Source organism: Sabethes cyaneus, chromosome 3 (assembly GCF_943734655.1).
Source record: "Sabethes cyaneus chromosome 3, idSabCyanKW18_F2, whole genome shotgun sequence".
Taxonomy (NCBI): domain Eukaryota; kingdom Metazoa; phylum Arthropoda; class Insecta; order Diptera; family Culicidae; genus Sabethes; species Sabethes cyaneus.
In genome coordinates, this window is record NC_071355.1 from 123,952,362 (window position 1) to 123,969,036 (window position 16,675).

Sequence of the window (16,675 nt, forward strand, 5' to 3'; positions counted from 1 at the left end):
AGCGTTGAAAGAGATTTCGAAGGCTGCTCGCACTTACAGGAAATCTCGTGCCGAACTGTCAACGCGTGAGTGTTGACAAAAGCAAAAATACTTTCCTTTCTTTTTTTCTCACGCAAAACCCTGAACAATATCAGCAACGCTGGCAAGGCCAATAGATCATTTCGCGATGACGTCATTTTGCCGTCAAATGACACCACTTGGTGGTTTGTTTACATGTTTTTTGTCACATCCAGCAGCAGCCGAATTCCGGACGTAAAAGAAAAGACATTTTTGGAGAGATTTTTAGAATTTTCTTATTTTGGAATTCCGGCAAAAAGCTTTAAGAGAATCTTTGACGTTTAAAAAAGGAAAAGAGATTTTTAATCTCTTCGAAATTTTTCGTGTAAGAGAATTAGAATCATTTCTTTACTTGCATTAAGTGTGTTTTAAATCTATTGTAAAACAATAAAAATTTATACTTAGAGTAATGAAGACAGCGATGTTATCACATTTTAATCGAGATTTTAATTCTAAAAGAAGATATTACTGCAGACAAACAGACGAGACGCTCGTGTTAATTTCATCGTCTATTAAAGAACTACTCATTTTTCAAAAAAGCATGTTTCGCGACATGGCCACATCGCGGCACTCGAGTTTTTAGTATGAAACCATACATATGTAAAAACCTTACGGTATAAAACCATACAAGTAAAAGCTACTCCGTAACATGCATAACAGAGGGTACAGTGTGCAGGCAAAACGTGTAGGACGATAGTTTTTAAAACATTTTCTTCTATGTCATGTCAGTTCGTCAGTGATAGTCCGTGATCTTTGGAGTAGTTTATTAATCAAAAATAGTCTGTCTGTGGACGTTATAGATATCCACTCATTAGGGTGATAATAACCTAGTTTTTGTTACGCTGCGAGTAATAAGCAATCGTTTGTAGATAATGCATCAATCACTATTTTTCTGTAACGGGAAATCACGGTAAAAATGGATATCAATAAGTATCAATTTTTTGGTTTTTTTTTAAATAGTAGCAATAGTAAATATTAACAATAATAAACTAAGGATATAAAATAATCTTATTACCAAAATGATAAGTTTTTCACATAGTCACAATATTTATAGTCAATGCTAAAGCGTTGCAGTATTATCGAATCAACATCGGAACGAAAATTGGTCCGAATCAAAATCGGAACGAACTTTTTCATTCCGACTTTATTCCGGTCCAATTTGGCTCTGTTCCGGTTCCGGACTGGAACCCGGACTTCAATTTACGTTCCGATGTCGAACACTATTCTCGATGTAAAGCTATTACTTCGATAGCGTTAATAAATTGCGGCAACAACCTCGCTAGATGGCGGTAATGAATCACTGATTTTCAGCATATATTACATAAAAAATAGACCATTTGAACGTATGTACACAAAGTCTTCACAAAGTTGCAAAACATGCCAAAGTTATCAACTTTGTTGAATACAATACCCCTATAATTGATTGCGGTTGGTGTAATCTTATAAACTGTTTAAAAATACGAGCGATTGTTTATTGAAATGTGTTTTTTAATATGTTATAATTTGTCTAATATACATTTTAACGATAACAGCCTTTCTTATAAAATATGTATTTCAGCATATAGAGCTTGCTAAGCCCAGTTCAAAAGGCTACAAAAACTTATCGTTTATCACTCAAACGTATGTTTTTTTACCGGGGTATAACTGGGGGAAAACAAAAACAAACGTGTAAAATCAATGTGTAAAACGTGTAAAACAGCAACAACAAATCGCGCATCGATGTGTGCGAACGATAAACGCCAGCAAGCTCAATTGAGAACATTTGAAAGCACCGAAAACGTATATTTAAAATATGTTCTACAAGTTTGTGACGCCATACTGAAGTAAGCAACTTTGCATGCATTAAAAACAAAAACGAAACTTACATTACCCTAATAGGTGGATACACAACTAGTTTTCAGAAAGATAGACTATTTTTAACTAATAAACCTCACCAAAGACACCTCCGTAAAATCAGATGTTTGCACGCTATGCACGGTTTAGATATCTAAACCGCTGCGTGATGATTATTTCTCCTTTTTGCATCAAAATGACAATAAAAATATAATAAAATTGCTATTTCCATTACTCGGAGCATACATTTTTATTGTTTTATATAGATGTATCAAACATTTTCAATGTAAGTAAAAATTTTATTCGGTTTCTCTGACCCGAAAAATCTTGAAGAGATTAAAAATCTCTTTTTCTTTTTTAAACGTCAAAGAGTTTTCTTAGGGCATTTCACCGGAATTCCAAAATAAGAAAATTTAAAAAATCTCTTCGTAAGTTTTTTGTTCGAAATTTGGCGGCAGTACAATATGTTATGAAACATTCTGGTTATTATAAATGAATTCAAAAGCTGTAAAAAAGTAAGTTGGATGATTTTTTCAACGCATATTAGGGAGAAGTTAAAGAAAAGCTCTCGAAGCCATCTAGCGGAGAATAGAAAAAACTACATTTTCTCTTTCCGCAGACATCATAATTTTCTTTCTCTTTAGATGCTCGGAATACGGTAAAAAGAAAAGAGAATTATTGGAAGAGAAAGAGATTCTAAGAATTTCTTTTCGTAGAGATTTTTCGGAAATTTTCTTGAAGCACCGGAATTCGACTGCAGGTGCTTTAAAATGCATGTAAGGTGCTTTCTCTTAAATAAAAACTATAATTTTTTATCATTATCTGCCGGACAAAGATAGAAAACTCAATTCAAACTTTAACACCATGTAAACAAACCAAAAAGTGCTGTCAAAAAGTGTGGTTAGGAGCTCCCGTGTAATGATCTATGGGAAACTGTTAATAACTGTCACTTTGTTACGGGGTAGGTTACATTACAACCTCTGCAAATCGAAATTCAAGCATGCGACGACTGGTCCACCTGGGAGATAAATAATGGAAGTGTTTCATGTAAAGAGAGGGCGAGGTTCGGATAAGACGCAAATAATTGCTAGTAGTTGTTGATTATTTATTTTTAGTGTATCGTGAAGATTTTTTGGTTCCGTTTAAAACGGAAACACGTTAACTTAACGAAAGCTGACCCAAAGCTAGAAGTCTTTCCACGGCTGCGTTTATATCGCCAAATGAAGCAATAAGAGCTGAAATATGTGAATATGCATAAATGCTTAAATAAATGCATGGTCGTATAATAACGATGTCATACCTTGAAGATTAGCATCACGATTCACAAAACCCATCGAAGCGAGCTGCTCTAATTGAGTTTGATACCGTTGTTCTGGAGGGACACTAGTATTAACGCCAGAACTCATACCGTTAATCATGCGTGACATAAAATCAGAAAAAAGTGCTGGATTTGATTGAGAAGTTGTAGTTACAGGAGTCGTAGCGGAATCAGCGGATGTTGTGATGGTTGCTGAAGGTGACGGTGGAATTCCCATTGTATTTACAAGTCCTGGCGCAACCGACCGCAATTGTTCCATTGCTTGTTGAATTTGCAGTATTGCTTCAATTGCTTGTGGATTCGATATCATTTGCTGCACTTCTGGGTTCTGCAGTTGTTGTAGAAACTGTGGCATCATAGCACGCATCTGTTCCTGGAGCGGAGGATTGTTGAACAGCAGAGGATTTTGGCTCATTAACTGAAAAAATTATGTATGAAAATAAGAAAAATCAAAAGAAAAGTAGGCGTATTTTATAGTACGTTGGATGCTAAATTTGAATCAGCCGAAAGCGTTTCCAACATGGTACGTGTATACGGAGCGTTGATCATGTTAGACATCAACGCTGGGTTGTCAGCGATTTGTTGTAGCAAACTCTGCATACTGGTTGTGTTCAATATATTTGGCGGTGGATTTCCCGTAGAATTATTTGAACCATTTTGACTATCCCTCCAAGGATTGGGAAGCGGTATACGGTTTTCTGAGCCTTGCTGAGGATTTTCTACAAATGTAATGAGTAACACGAAGAAAATAATAAAATTTATAAATGCATACCTGCGCTGCCAGAGTCCGCGGAACCATAGAAAGGATTCCTCGTGGTCGCATTGAGCATAGGCTCTTGAATGTCCCGATAAATTCGTTGCAGTGCACTATATCCTCCTGGAACACTTTCCAAATTGGAAATCGCCCGGTCGTGGGATCTCATCAGCTCCTGCAACATTGATGGATTGCGAGCTAATTCCATTGTTTGACGCAACAGTTCAGGGTTATTAAGCATGTGCGAAATTTCTGGATTACGTTGCATCAAATCTTGCATCTGAGGATTCGATGTGATAATTTGACGCATTGTTTCCGGATTGTTCATCATTTGTTGAACTAACGGATTATTTAAAACCGTTCTCATCAATTCTGGATTTCCAAGTAGCTCATGCTGCATCCTAGATTGTAAATCCATAAAATTGGTCTGATTTCCACCAAGTGTTCCCAGAGCGCTTAAGCCACCTAATTGATTCAATTCAAAAGGAGTTTGACTAATATCAGCAGGCGGACGTCGAGGTCCTTCCGGTTCACTTCTAGGTGCAACCTTAATCACCAAATGTACTGTTAGTCCGTCTTTAATGTTATGTGTCTTCATGGTATCTGTATCTTTCATAATTTTTCCAGCGAAAATCAAACACACTAAATCAGGATCGGCTTCAAATTTTTGGGCAACAATTGCACGTAGCTGTAATTTAAAATAACAAGATTTTAATTAACAGATAAGGCTTAGGGGTAATAGGGGCATGATGAGCATACGGGGCAAAATGGGCCACCGTTCGTTTAGGCATATTGGAAATCAATTCCGCTAATTTGATTAATGAACTTGTTGATAATGTTCTTAATAAGCATCACAACAAAAATCGCGTCCAAATTCGTTGACACGTCTGAGTTATTGAGAAAAAACTCGAGCCTATACAGGATTGTAAAAATACTATAAGAATTGCAACCCACAAAGTAAGCTCTATAGCCATTTGTTGCGTGCTATGAACTTCTCCACTCCATATATGGTTACTATTACCATATATGAACAATTATTTTTTATAATTGAGATATTTTTTTGTTTTATCGCATTATTATAAATATTTTTGATTAGCATAGCTGTAAGGGGCATAATGAGCATGCCTGGCAATGTGTTTGTATATCTTCTATACAAAAATGGATTTCTGTCTGTCTATCTGTCGGGATGTTCCTTACTGAATCAAAAACTACTGAACCAATTGAAGTGAAAATTTGCATGTAGAGGTTTTTGGGGCCAGGAAAGGTTTTAGTGATGGTTAGAGACCCCTCCCCCACTAAGAGGGGGGCTCCCATACAAATGAAATACAAATTTCTGCATAACTCGAGAACTAATCAAGCAAATAGAACAAAATTTGGCATGTGGGTGTTTTTAGTGACAAGAAATTATTCTATGGTAAATTGGGGCCCCTCTCCTCTTTAGGAGGGGAATTATGACTTCTCTCCCCTTTAAGAGGGGGGGGGGGGGCATCCATACAAATGAAATACAAATTTCTTCATAACTCGAGAACTAATCAAGCAAATGGAACAAAATTTGGCATATGAAAGTTTTCGAGGGCAAGAATATTTTCTATGGTGAATTAGGACCCCTCCCCACTTTAAGAGGGGGGGCTCCTATACAAACGAAATACAAATTTCCTCATAACTCGAAAACTAATCAAGCAAATGGAACCAAATTTGGCATGTGGGTGTTTTTGGAGACAAAATTTTTTCTATGATGAATTGGGACCCCTTCTCACTTTAGGAGGGGGGGGGCTCCTGTACCAATGATATACAAATTTCCTGATAACTCGAGAACTAATCAAGCAAATAGAACCAAATTTGGCATATGGGTGTTTTTGGAGACCAAAATTTTTTCTATGATGAATTGGGACCCCTCCCCACTTTAAGAGGGGGGGCTTCTACACAAATGAAATACAAATTTCCTCATAATTCGAGAACTAATCAAGCAAATGGAACCATATTTGGCATGCGGGTGTTTTTGGAGGCAACCATTTTTTCTATGATGAATTAGGACCCCTTATCTTTTTAGGACGGAGGCTCCCATACAAACGAAATACAAATTTCCTCATAACTCTAGAACTAATCAAGCAAATGGAACCAAATTTGGCATGTGGGTGTTTTTGGAGACCAAAATTTTTTCTATGATGAATTGGGACCCCTCCTCACTTTAGGAGGGGGGGCTCCTATACAAATGAAATACAAATTTCTTCATAACTCGAGAACTAATCAAGCAAATGGAACCAAATTTGGTGTGGAAAATTTTCGAGGGCAACAATATTATCTATGGTGAATAAGGACCCCTCCCACCTTAGGAGGGTGGGCTCCTATACAAACAAAATACAAATTTCCTCATAACTCGAGAACTAATCCAGCACATGGAACCAAATTTGGCATGTGGGTGTTTTTGGAGGCTAGAATTTTTTCTATGATGAATTAGGACCACTCCCCACTTTGGGAGGGGGGGGGGGGGCTCCTCTAAACAAATGAAATACAAATTTCTTTATAATTCGAGAACTAATCAAGCGAATGGAACCATATTTGGCATGTGGGTATTTTTGGAGGCAACCATTTTTTTCTATGATGAATTAGGACCCCTTACCATTTAAGGAGGGGGGGCTCCCATACAAACGAAATACAAATTTCCTCATAACTCTAGAACTAATCAAGCAAATGGAACCAAATTTGGCATGTGGGTGTTTTTGTAGGCAAGAATATTTTCTATTGTGAATTAGGACCCCTCCCCACTTTAGGAGGGGGAGCTCCTATACAAATGAAAAACAAATTTCCTCATAACTCGAGAACTAATCAAGCAAATGTGGCATGTGGGGCTTTTGGGTGGCAGAAATTTTTTCTATGATGAATTAAGACCCCTCCCCTGTTTAGGAGCAGGGGGCTTTCATACAAATGAAATTCAAATTTCCTTATAACTTGAGAACTAATCAAGCAAATGGAACCAAATTTGGCATGTGGGAGATTTTGGAGTCTTGAATTTATTTTATAATAGTTAGACCTCTCACCCCTGTGGTAGACGAATATGGACTCTCATACAAATGAAACAGAAATTTTTGCGAAACTCAAAAACTAATCGAACTTGAGAAATTCGAGACTCTTCCATAAAACATTAGTAATAACAAGACCACAAAAGCTATCTATAGTAACACTAGATCATTCAGGACGAGACGGCCGCGAGTGTTGCCGGTGACCCGCCGTCGGAAGCGCCACCCATTGAGGGGAGGCAACTTCGGGCAGAAATCACTACTGTCTAGGTTAATTTGTTTTCCTAGGTCTACCTGGGTTTCTTGAAACGAGCGACAGTGAATAAGGAGAGGATCGCGAAATGGTACTTTCCACAAAAAAGTTTTCCGTGAAATGGTACATTCCGCTTAGGGTTTTTCGCAAAATGATATTCGGCGAAATGTTGTACAATCATGGTGAATATTACTATACGCTTTCTGGCTATGCAATGAGAGAACAGGGGCGTTGTTTTCTACTTTACTGTGAGGAAAAATTGCAAATTTGTATATTAATCTACCCATTCCTGGTAACTAATAAGCATTAACATAAGCAGCAAATCAGCGTATCTGGCATTTATACTGCACGTTGTTGTATATTAGCTTTTTGACTGCATAAGTGTTGTAAATTCGCATCTAAAATTGTATACAAATTCTTCGTGCCGGTAATTAGCTGTAAATTAGCATTGTCAGCACTATAAGAAGGTTATCAGTAAAGTAGCGGTATATTTTGCCAAAATAGCGTTTAAGTAGCATTTAAGGCGACTTAAATGCCAATTGGTTTACATTTGAATAGCATTGGAGATGCTTATTGGTTACCTGGGATGCTTTCATAGTTACGTAACTGCCAAAATGAATCATCTAAGGTTGAACTCCTCAAAAACTTGCAAAACTCGAGATTGTGACAAAGATTACCCGAGACTCATGATTTATGTACAACACAGGTTATTTTGTGGCAATACGAATTTTGTCGGGTCAGTTAGTCTTATATATAAAAATGGATTTCTGTCTGTCGGGATGTTCCTTATAGAATCAAAAACTACTGAACCAATCGGCGTGAAAATTTGCATGTAGAGGTTTAGGGGGCCAGGAAAGGTTTTAGTGATGGTTAGAGACCCCTCCCCCCACTAGGAGGGGGGGGCTCCCATACAAATGAAATACAAATTTCTGCATAACTCGAGAACTAATCAAGCAAATAGAACAAAATTTGGCATGTGGGTGTTTTGGTGACAAGAATTTATTCTATGGTGGGTATGAAATGGGGAAGGCAAATGAGGAGCGTCCAATATAACTCTAGCTTTCCCAAGCCCCTACCTAGCGCCTCCACCTGGCCATACCCGGTAATGCTCTATTGAGTAGCCAAGCTAGGAGGTGCAATACTGGGTGGTTCCCGGCTGCCTGATCTGAAAATCGAGGTTTTGAGCAGACGGCGGATCCACACGACCTTGTTAATAGGTAAGCATAAAATAAGTTAGTGTTAATAGCCAATACGAGTGTTAATACTGCACATGGAAATTGGATACCAGAAGAAAAACCTACAACGTTTGGCTTACATGAAATTTTTGGAAGTTGAATAAGTTTACAAAATTTGAACCAAATAGAAGCACTTATAAATTTTGAGTTTTTTTTCTGATGAAATTGCTGAGTAAGTTGGTACTAATGAGGGTAAGTGCAAGTAAAAGTAAGTTGTAAGATGAAATATTCTTTAACATTACATTGCGTAGTAAAGGTCTAGTTTATAGGTTTTTAAACTATGCATAATTTCCTGTAATGCCATTCTATTTGATTCACAACAATAAAGCTTTCTTGAATAAATTTCATAAATTTTTATTAACCTTCGGTTACTCACGCTATTGTATTTTGTACACTATGTGTAGGTTTTTGAATGCCATATTGTTATAAAGTTACAAATTGTATATTACGTACGTATATACTAACGTGTATTCTTTAATAAACTTGTTATGAGCAAAATGTCGGAATTATTCAAGGCATTGATAGTTTAAATTGTTAGGAAAATAGATTAGCATAAACCGACATCACAGAAACGAAGCAAGTAGCATGTGAGGTGTACCGCAATTGGCCTCAACTGGAATTTTCTCTCGTTTCTTCATATGAAAAATGGTGTCTGTATGCAGCAAAACTATCAGCAAATGTAAAATGTTTAAAATGTATCCGTCTGTTAGTAGTCGAGTAATTCTGGGTCAAAATCAGGGTATTTTTTATAATCAAAGTTCTACAGTTCCTAAACAAGCAAACATAGAGATATTCTATGTTCAGCATAGTTGTGTATTTTTACTATTTATACAATTTTGTAATACATGAAGAAGTCATACAACAATAACAAAAAGAGCTAAAATAGAAAAAACTGATTTTACAAATTCATATACAATGAATAAGATTTTTCTACCTTCGCTGAGTAGATAGAAGGTTACTGTATTCAACAAAATTTCTTGTAATAATATGTTCTAAAACTTTGTAGAACACATCAATGTGTTATATTGAAACTGAAGAAAAATAATTTTTTTTTATTTTACTTGTAGGGGGATTAATCAAAATTTAAATTGCACCAGACGATAGAACTTTCAATTTCAAGAAATTCTTGCGAAGGTTCCATAAACCTAACACCAAGTTTTCTTAGTCAAAATTCTATTGCGCATGTCTTTTTGGCTTTGGGCCATTGTGCGCGCGAGTAACCGTATACAAAAGTTGGCGCGAGTGTTGGAGGGTTAATATCTTTTGATCGGCAAAACCAATTCTTCTGAAATTTCGCAGATATATTTGCAGCATTAAAATCTCTAATTTGATGCCAAAATAATTCAAATTAGATAAATCATTTTAGATGAAATCGTTATAAATTATTTCTGTTCTGTTTCTGTTTGCAGCACGAGGTGGGGCAGTTAGAGCCAAGTCTGTCCAGGGCTGAGATAAGGTGGTTGTGATAATGATAAAAGAATCCTTGCGGATAACGCTAGCGCCATAATGCGTTGGTGATTATGGATTAATGAGGAGGAAGAAGAGTGACAGAACTTGGCTCGTTATAATTGTGTACTTGGTGAATATAGAATAAGATGGCTTGTACTTATCTTGTTTTCTCCTTCCTTTGTTTGTTTCCTCGTCTTGTTCGTAGGCGATCTTAATTAAGCCTAAAGCAAGCTCCACGCCGGTCGTCCTCTCCATCGTTGTCACCAGTGCAGTCATCTGTGGCTGATCTCTTGCCTCCCCTCACGACAACATTGTTGCCGTGAGAAGAAGCGATAGAGATCAGGCAGAGAAGGAAAAGAAAAGAAAAGAAGAAATTTTTAGTCAACATGTTGATCGCAATTTTCGAGTTAGTAATATCACGAGAATTCTATGTCTGTCCATCACCTATGCTACTACCGACTAACTACTCGCTAGGATAGACGCTACTCATCTCCCAAATACCCATGTCATCACGATTGGCCCAGCGCTGTCCAACAACCTATGCTCATTAAAAGCCACAGCCGCCTCTTTATCTACCATCTTTGCAGTATTGTAGCTGTTGGCGTAAATTTTCGAATATTTTGTGCGGAATATTATTCAAGAGCAATATTATCGCTCAGAACTATCGAAAAACTACTTGAACTTCCGAAAAATAGAGCAGATGCGATATAATGGGGACTGGGACTCGCTCGTATTATTCCCGGTGGCATTAATTGCATATTTGTAGCGGTAGTCAACCGATTTGTCGGTATGCTCTTCAGACCGTGGTCAATTGAAATGATTCTGTAACTAAGAAGGGATGAGGTGGATCAAGAAGAACTTGACTTGGAGATATGTATATATGCCGTGTTAAGTCTTAAGTGCAAGCTATCACTGAAACAAGACTTAATAAGATGTTAACGACGTTGATAATTCTGTGAGGATGGTATTGAATCGAAAAAAAATCCTCATACCATGGCCATATATTATGTACTATGACCCTATTTTAGGAAGTGGGAATGATGGTATATTGAGGACAGCCCTTCGCTATCGCTTGAATCAGCCAGAGAATCGAATGCCTGTTTTTACTTGAAGAAGTTTTAACTCTAAAAAGATTTAGTTAGAAATGGAATTTCAGTTGAAGTCTGCCAGCATTGGGCAATGGACAGAACAAAATATATATCGTGGCTATAAAGCTTTTCGAGAGATCCACTAAGTCCGACCGCGACGACAGCCGCAAGAATGGAGAGGAGCAGGCCGCCGGTGAGTTGCCACCGTTCGACTTGATGGACTCTCCGACAGAGGCTCATCAGCATTAGGAGGGCCCTTGGGAGACAAACAGCGTCATTCATGATTATTTTATGTTGTTAGTTGAATACCGTTAACGCGGTTAGTCACAAGACATGCAAATCATTCTAATAAAGGAGGGAAATAAGAAAAAAATAATTATAATTACATCCAAAACAATACAATAGAGGTGACAGTAACAGCAACGATAGCAATATTAGTAATAATAGTAATAGCATAGGAAACTGACACAGGAAACACAGCTACTGACTATAACTTCCTGACCATTAATAATTGTAGTTGGCAGCATAGGTATAAGAAGAATTTCCGACTCATCATAGAACACTCAAACATATATTCATTCGTACCTATACACCCATGCACACTCATACGTGCATACACATGTATACATGTACGTGTGTGTATATTTTTCAGTGCTGTCCATAATCACATAACAGCCACAAATTCTATGGCAATCTCATAGAAAATGTCTCGATTACGCAAATAAAGACATCACATCATTTTTGAACACTCGTTCGTTCTAACTAGCGATAAATTTTAATTTTCATGAGTAAGTCAAAATCTCATGAATGGTGGGTAGGATTTGGTTTCAGTTTTCTAGAGAAATTTCTGTGCATACCAGCAATTCATCTAGGGAACTGAGTAAGCCCTCCCGGTGCTTCGGCCCAAACGGATTGAATTTAAAATCAAATCCGTTCGATTTCGCTCCATTCCGCTTTACGAGCCACATGCTACACATAAAGCTAAATTATGCAATACTATACTACATACTACACATATATCTAACTTAAACTGTATTACATTCTACATGCGGAATTAAATTTAGGAGTCTGCCGAAGTACGCGACAAACCACCTACCCATGGGAGGGCATTAGATATGAAAAAGAGAAATTGAACTTTTTCTTAGCTGGCGCTCCTTCAGATAATGTTTTTGCATGAAAATCAAAACTTAAGCTTCTTTTGAATGTACTTTCATGAAAAGATAGTCATTAGCTTGATCGCATCGTTTTTACAATGTATCCCGTTAGAGGGTCAGGAAAACAAGATGAGGTCGAATAGTGCAAAAGCTGCGCCATAAACATGCTTGAGAATGGGAAATATGATCGATATGATTTCCAGTGCTTGTCAATTCGATTTATTCGGTAAAATATGATACATGACATAAGATTTCTGTCATTTAAAGTGTCACTAACGAAAACAAATCGTACAAAATTACTACCGTACGATCTTTTTCCTCCTATTTTTCATATAAAATTTCTAAGCTCTAGTTTCTATTGATTGGAAAGAGCATCTATTGATGCGCCGAAATCGTTTGAAGTTTATTTGGAAAACTCAACTCACTAGTATTTTTAATCCCATACACCACTATTCCTACATATGCTTAAATTAACTGCTTTTCTTCGCCTTTTGCTTTTCTTGTACAATTGTGAGTAACAGCAAGTGAAGAAAATAGCAATTGAAATCTGAAATCAAAGAAAAGATAAAACTTTCCAATTGAATCCCACTACAGTGGGATTTCGAATTTGGCATGGTTCGCTTTTGGTAACAAAAGTATCCGTTTTTGGCAACACAAAACATTTTACTTGCAAAAGTATGCTTAAATATCAGTCAGTTTCCGCATTACTTTAAATAACGAAAAACTATTGGCCTAAGTGTGTTCATGAACAAAAGTTTGCGGTTATAGAATGTTTCGAACAATAATATTTTTATTGCCGTAGGACTACGTCTTACCGTAGGTCGCCAAAAACTTACTTGCACCGCACGGATAGCTCTTGGCGGATTTTTTGACATAAAAAGGTTGCAATCGTTGATTGATAACATTTAGTCAATTTCATTCAAGATTTTGTCATATCAAAAAAAGATCTCGATTTTGGCACGGTTTCGATTTTGGCAACATAGGTGACACACATTTCTTGCCAAATTCGAAATCCTACTGTATTTAATATTTTTTTGCGACAGATACGTAGTTCGCCTACAACGTGCAGGCTTCATCAGCATCTTATTTCGAAGCGTATACGTATCTGTCGCGAATAAATATTAAATAGTGGAATTTAGTCGGAAAGTTTTTTCTTTTCTTTAATCTCAGAGTTCGTATTCCACATTCCACTAAGAGACTTCAAAAACTTCAGACAATTGACATGTTTCTCACTTTTCTTGAATTTCAATGCAAATTCTAAAATTGCAAATTGTCATCACATACACACATGTCCATACATACGTACATACATATATACATACATACATACATATATACATACATATATACATACATACATACACACATACATCACACACATTGAATACAATCAACATTTGATTATTTGATTGATATATTTTACTTTTACACGTTTTAACGGTTTAATATACGGTGCTTAACCTTCCTAATGCATTAGAAAAAAGTTACATATTATATATTGGGGTCGAAAACGACCCAAGTTTTGAAATTGCTCTCATTTATCCATTTTCAATCCGAATTTCGTTTTCTTTACCTCGTTTGAAAGCTGTGGCCAAAAACTGGCACCCAAGGTATGTTAGGGGATATTTGTAGACTAATGGCCACTTCTGCGTCGGTTCCGGAACACCCACTACCAGGTCCCGGGGGACATGTTTATATTTTGAGATAATTCATTTTGCGGCACATCAAATCACATTGGCTTGATAAAATAAGATTAATGGAAGTACAATGGGGACATTTTGGACTCAAACGGCCATTTTCCTATCGGTTCCGGATCATCCGGTACCTGGTTTTTGAGGACAATTTTGAATTTTAGGATGATTTATCTTGCCACTAGGGTTGCCAAGTGGCCGGTTTTTGGCCGGCCCGACCGGTTTTTCACTTGCAAAGCCGGTGGCCGGTCAATCCGGCAAAAAGGCCGGTTTTCCGACGTACGAAGCCGGATTTGTACTTTTTGCCTGGTTTGTTAAATTTTCTGATAAATTTATTAGCAATCCTGAACAGGGTTGCCACAAGCACAGATTATTCTGCGTTTAACAGATATTTGAAAGAAATCGCCTGCACAGAATCTGTATGCATAGAATACAGATTTTCGCCAAATTACACAGATTAAACAGATTTTTGAGCTTTTACATGAGAGTGAAAGAGACGGAAAATGACTCTATCTCTTTCACTCTTATTGTTGTACATTGGACAGATTTTTGCACAGATATTTTTCCTCGCCGTACAGACTGCCAGATTTTTCCAACAAAAAACACAGAATTATATGTGGCATCCCTGATCCTGAACAGTGGATCATTGACGATAGCTAGTTTTGTAGTGATAATACCTTGTTTCTGGCGGTAATATACATTAAACTGTCCACCAGCGCCAGAAGCAGCTAGTTGTCACTCAAAAACTAGCTATCTTCAATAACTTACACGGGAAACTGTCAAGCGGCTCCCACTTTCTCTCTATGCCGGTTACATGCTACCGGCGACTGTAATGCACACATTACACATTACAGACAAATCCTCTGAAATGCTGCCACAACACCCCTCCCCCCCCCCCGCCGCATTTTTTGAAGGCAGGACCGACCGGCCGGTTTTTGTAATTATCAGGCTTGGCAACCCTATACTTGCCACACGTCAAATTACGTCAGCTTGATATCATTAGACTATTGAAAGTATAATAAAGACATTTAGAAGCCAAATGGCCACTTTACCACCGGTTCTGGAACATCCGGTACCTGGTTCCGCGGGACATTTTTGGATTTTGAAATAACTCATCGGGCTGCACATCGAATCACAACACCTTGATCAAATAAGATAGTTACAAGAGGTTTGAGGACAATTTGAAGACAAATGGCCATTTCATCATCGGTTCCGAAACTTCGGGTGCACGGTTTTTGAGAACATTTTTGGATAGGATAATTCATCATGCGGCACATCAAAGCACATTGGCTTGATAAAATAACGCTAATGGAAGTACAATGGAAAAATTTTGGAGCCAAAATTGCCATTTCACCATCGGTTCCGGACTGTGCGGTACGCGGTTTTTGAGGACATTTTTGGATTGCAGGGTAATTCATCTGCCCCGAGTTACCCCATTTTACGGTTCATTATAAATATCGTGTACCGGATTATATGCGACTGACGCCCCATTGTACTTCCATTATTGTTATTTTATCAACGAGATGTGATTTGAGGTGCCGCATGGTGAATTATCTTTAAATCCAAAAATATTCGCCCGAAACTGGCACCGGATGTTCCAGAACCGATGGTAAAGTTGCCATTTGGCTTCTAAATGACACTGTTTTTCTTCCATCAGTCCTATTTTATTAAGCCGATGTGATTTGATATGTCGCTTTATGAATTATCCTAAAATACAAAAACTTTTCGTATAGTTTCTATGTGTTTCACACATAGATTTTTTCCACGTGCGGAGTAAATGAACTTTATGTGCCGAACAGTTACCATTTGTGTTTTTAAAATTTGCACATACTATTCATATGCATATAATTTTCATGTGTACTTCTGGGCGGATTGTGTTTATATGTGGCACATAATAATCATAAGGATTTTCATATGGAAATTTTCCATTAGTTATGTGCGGATTATTTGGAGTGTAGGTTTAATGTACGATACGAGAAAAATTATTTGCTGTTTTTTCGGAAGTCCAACTTAGCGCTGGATACACAATACTTTTGTAATGACACGTACGAAGACCATTTCTTTCAGGCTTCATACTTCTTAGTTTTGTAATCACTACTAAGCAAATAAATTAAAAAACATCAATACTTTTTAATTCAATCTATTGCACTGATTCATGCAATTGTTCGGCCTTCTAAATAAAACTGTTAAGGAATACATACCTCCTTTATTTCTACATCTTCACCAATCTCAATTAGTTTTTTATCCTTTGGAGTCTTAACAGTAATTACAATTTTCTTACGGTCAGCTTCCTCCGCCATTTCGAACTCAGTTATTCAATGTTATATCAAAAATCAAACAACGCAGCCAGTCAGAAGTAACAGAGTTATCTGTTTAGTTAAAATAATTGAAATTGCTCGAAAACTATATTAATCCTATTTCTAGGGGCTCAAATACAAGTAATTACGTCAAAGAGTTGTTTGCTAGGGGTTTCCAACAGCAATGATTACTACGCACCTTTGATTACTTTACTGATTACACGGAGAAAAATGTGGCTAGTTTAAAACAACCATAAATTTGGTTGAAGCCCAAACTAAATTTTTGATTACGTTAACATCGAAATTTGTTTGCATTAAATCCACAAATCTAGTTGAAAGTAACGACTTTTACACATTATTTCAACTTGATTAACTCGCATTGTTACAAATTAAATATCAGTTGATCCAAACTAAAAGTTTATTTTCAACCATAAGCATGTTTATTCCAACCAAAATTTAAGTTGCGATGATGTCATTATTTTTTGCCGTGTAGGTCGTCGCGTCGCTCGCGTTTTCGCGGTCTGTTCGT

General features: G+C 37.1%; 1 protein-coding gene across 1 annotated transcript; it reads right to left on the minus strand.

Moving 5' to 3' along the window:
* Window positions 1–2,989: 2,989 nt before the first annotated feature.
* LOC128741824 (ubiquilin-1) lies at window positions 2,990–16,195 on the minus strand. Its single transcript, XM_053837897.1, has 5 exons — window positions 16,051–16,195; window positions 3,981–4,650; window positions 3,689–3,927; window positions 3,191–3,626; window positions 2,990–3,125 (listed from the first exon to the last, which is right to left on the minus strand). The coding sequence occupies exons 1-5, from the start codon at window positions 16,147–16,149 to the stop codon at window positions 3,049–3,051; spliced, it is 1,521 nt and encodes a 506-aa protein (XP_053693872.1). The 5' UTR covers window positions 16,150–16,195; the 3' UTR covers window positions 2,990–3,048.
* Between the last annotated feature and the right edge of the window lie 480 nt (window positions 16,196–16,675).

What these genes read in the sequence shown, in the direction of transcription:
- LOC128741824 (XM_053837897.1), bottom strand. Translation starts at nt 16,149, where the DNA reads ATGGCGGAGGAAGCTGACCGTAAGAAAATTGTAATTACTGTTAAGACT. An exon ending in ATTCAAATTTAGCATCCAAC is followed by an intron (nt 3,627 to 3,688) that starts GTACTATAAAAT and finishes TAATTTTTTCAG; the next exon opens with TTAATGAGCCAAAATCCTCT. An exon ending in TCGTGATGCTAATCTTCAAG is followed by an intron (nt 3,126 to 3,190) that starts GTATGACATCGT and finishes CACATATTTCAG; the next exon opens with CTCTTATTGCTTCATTTGGC.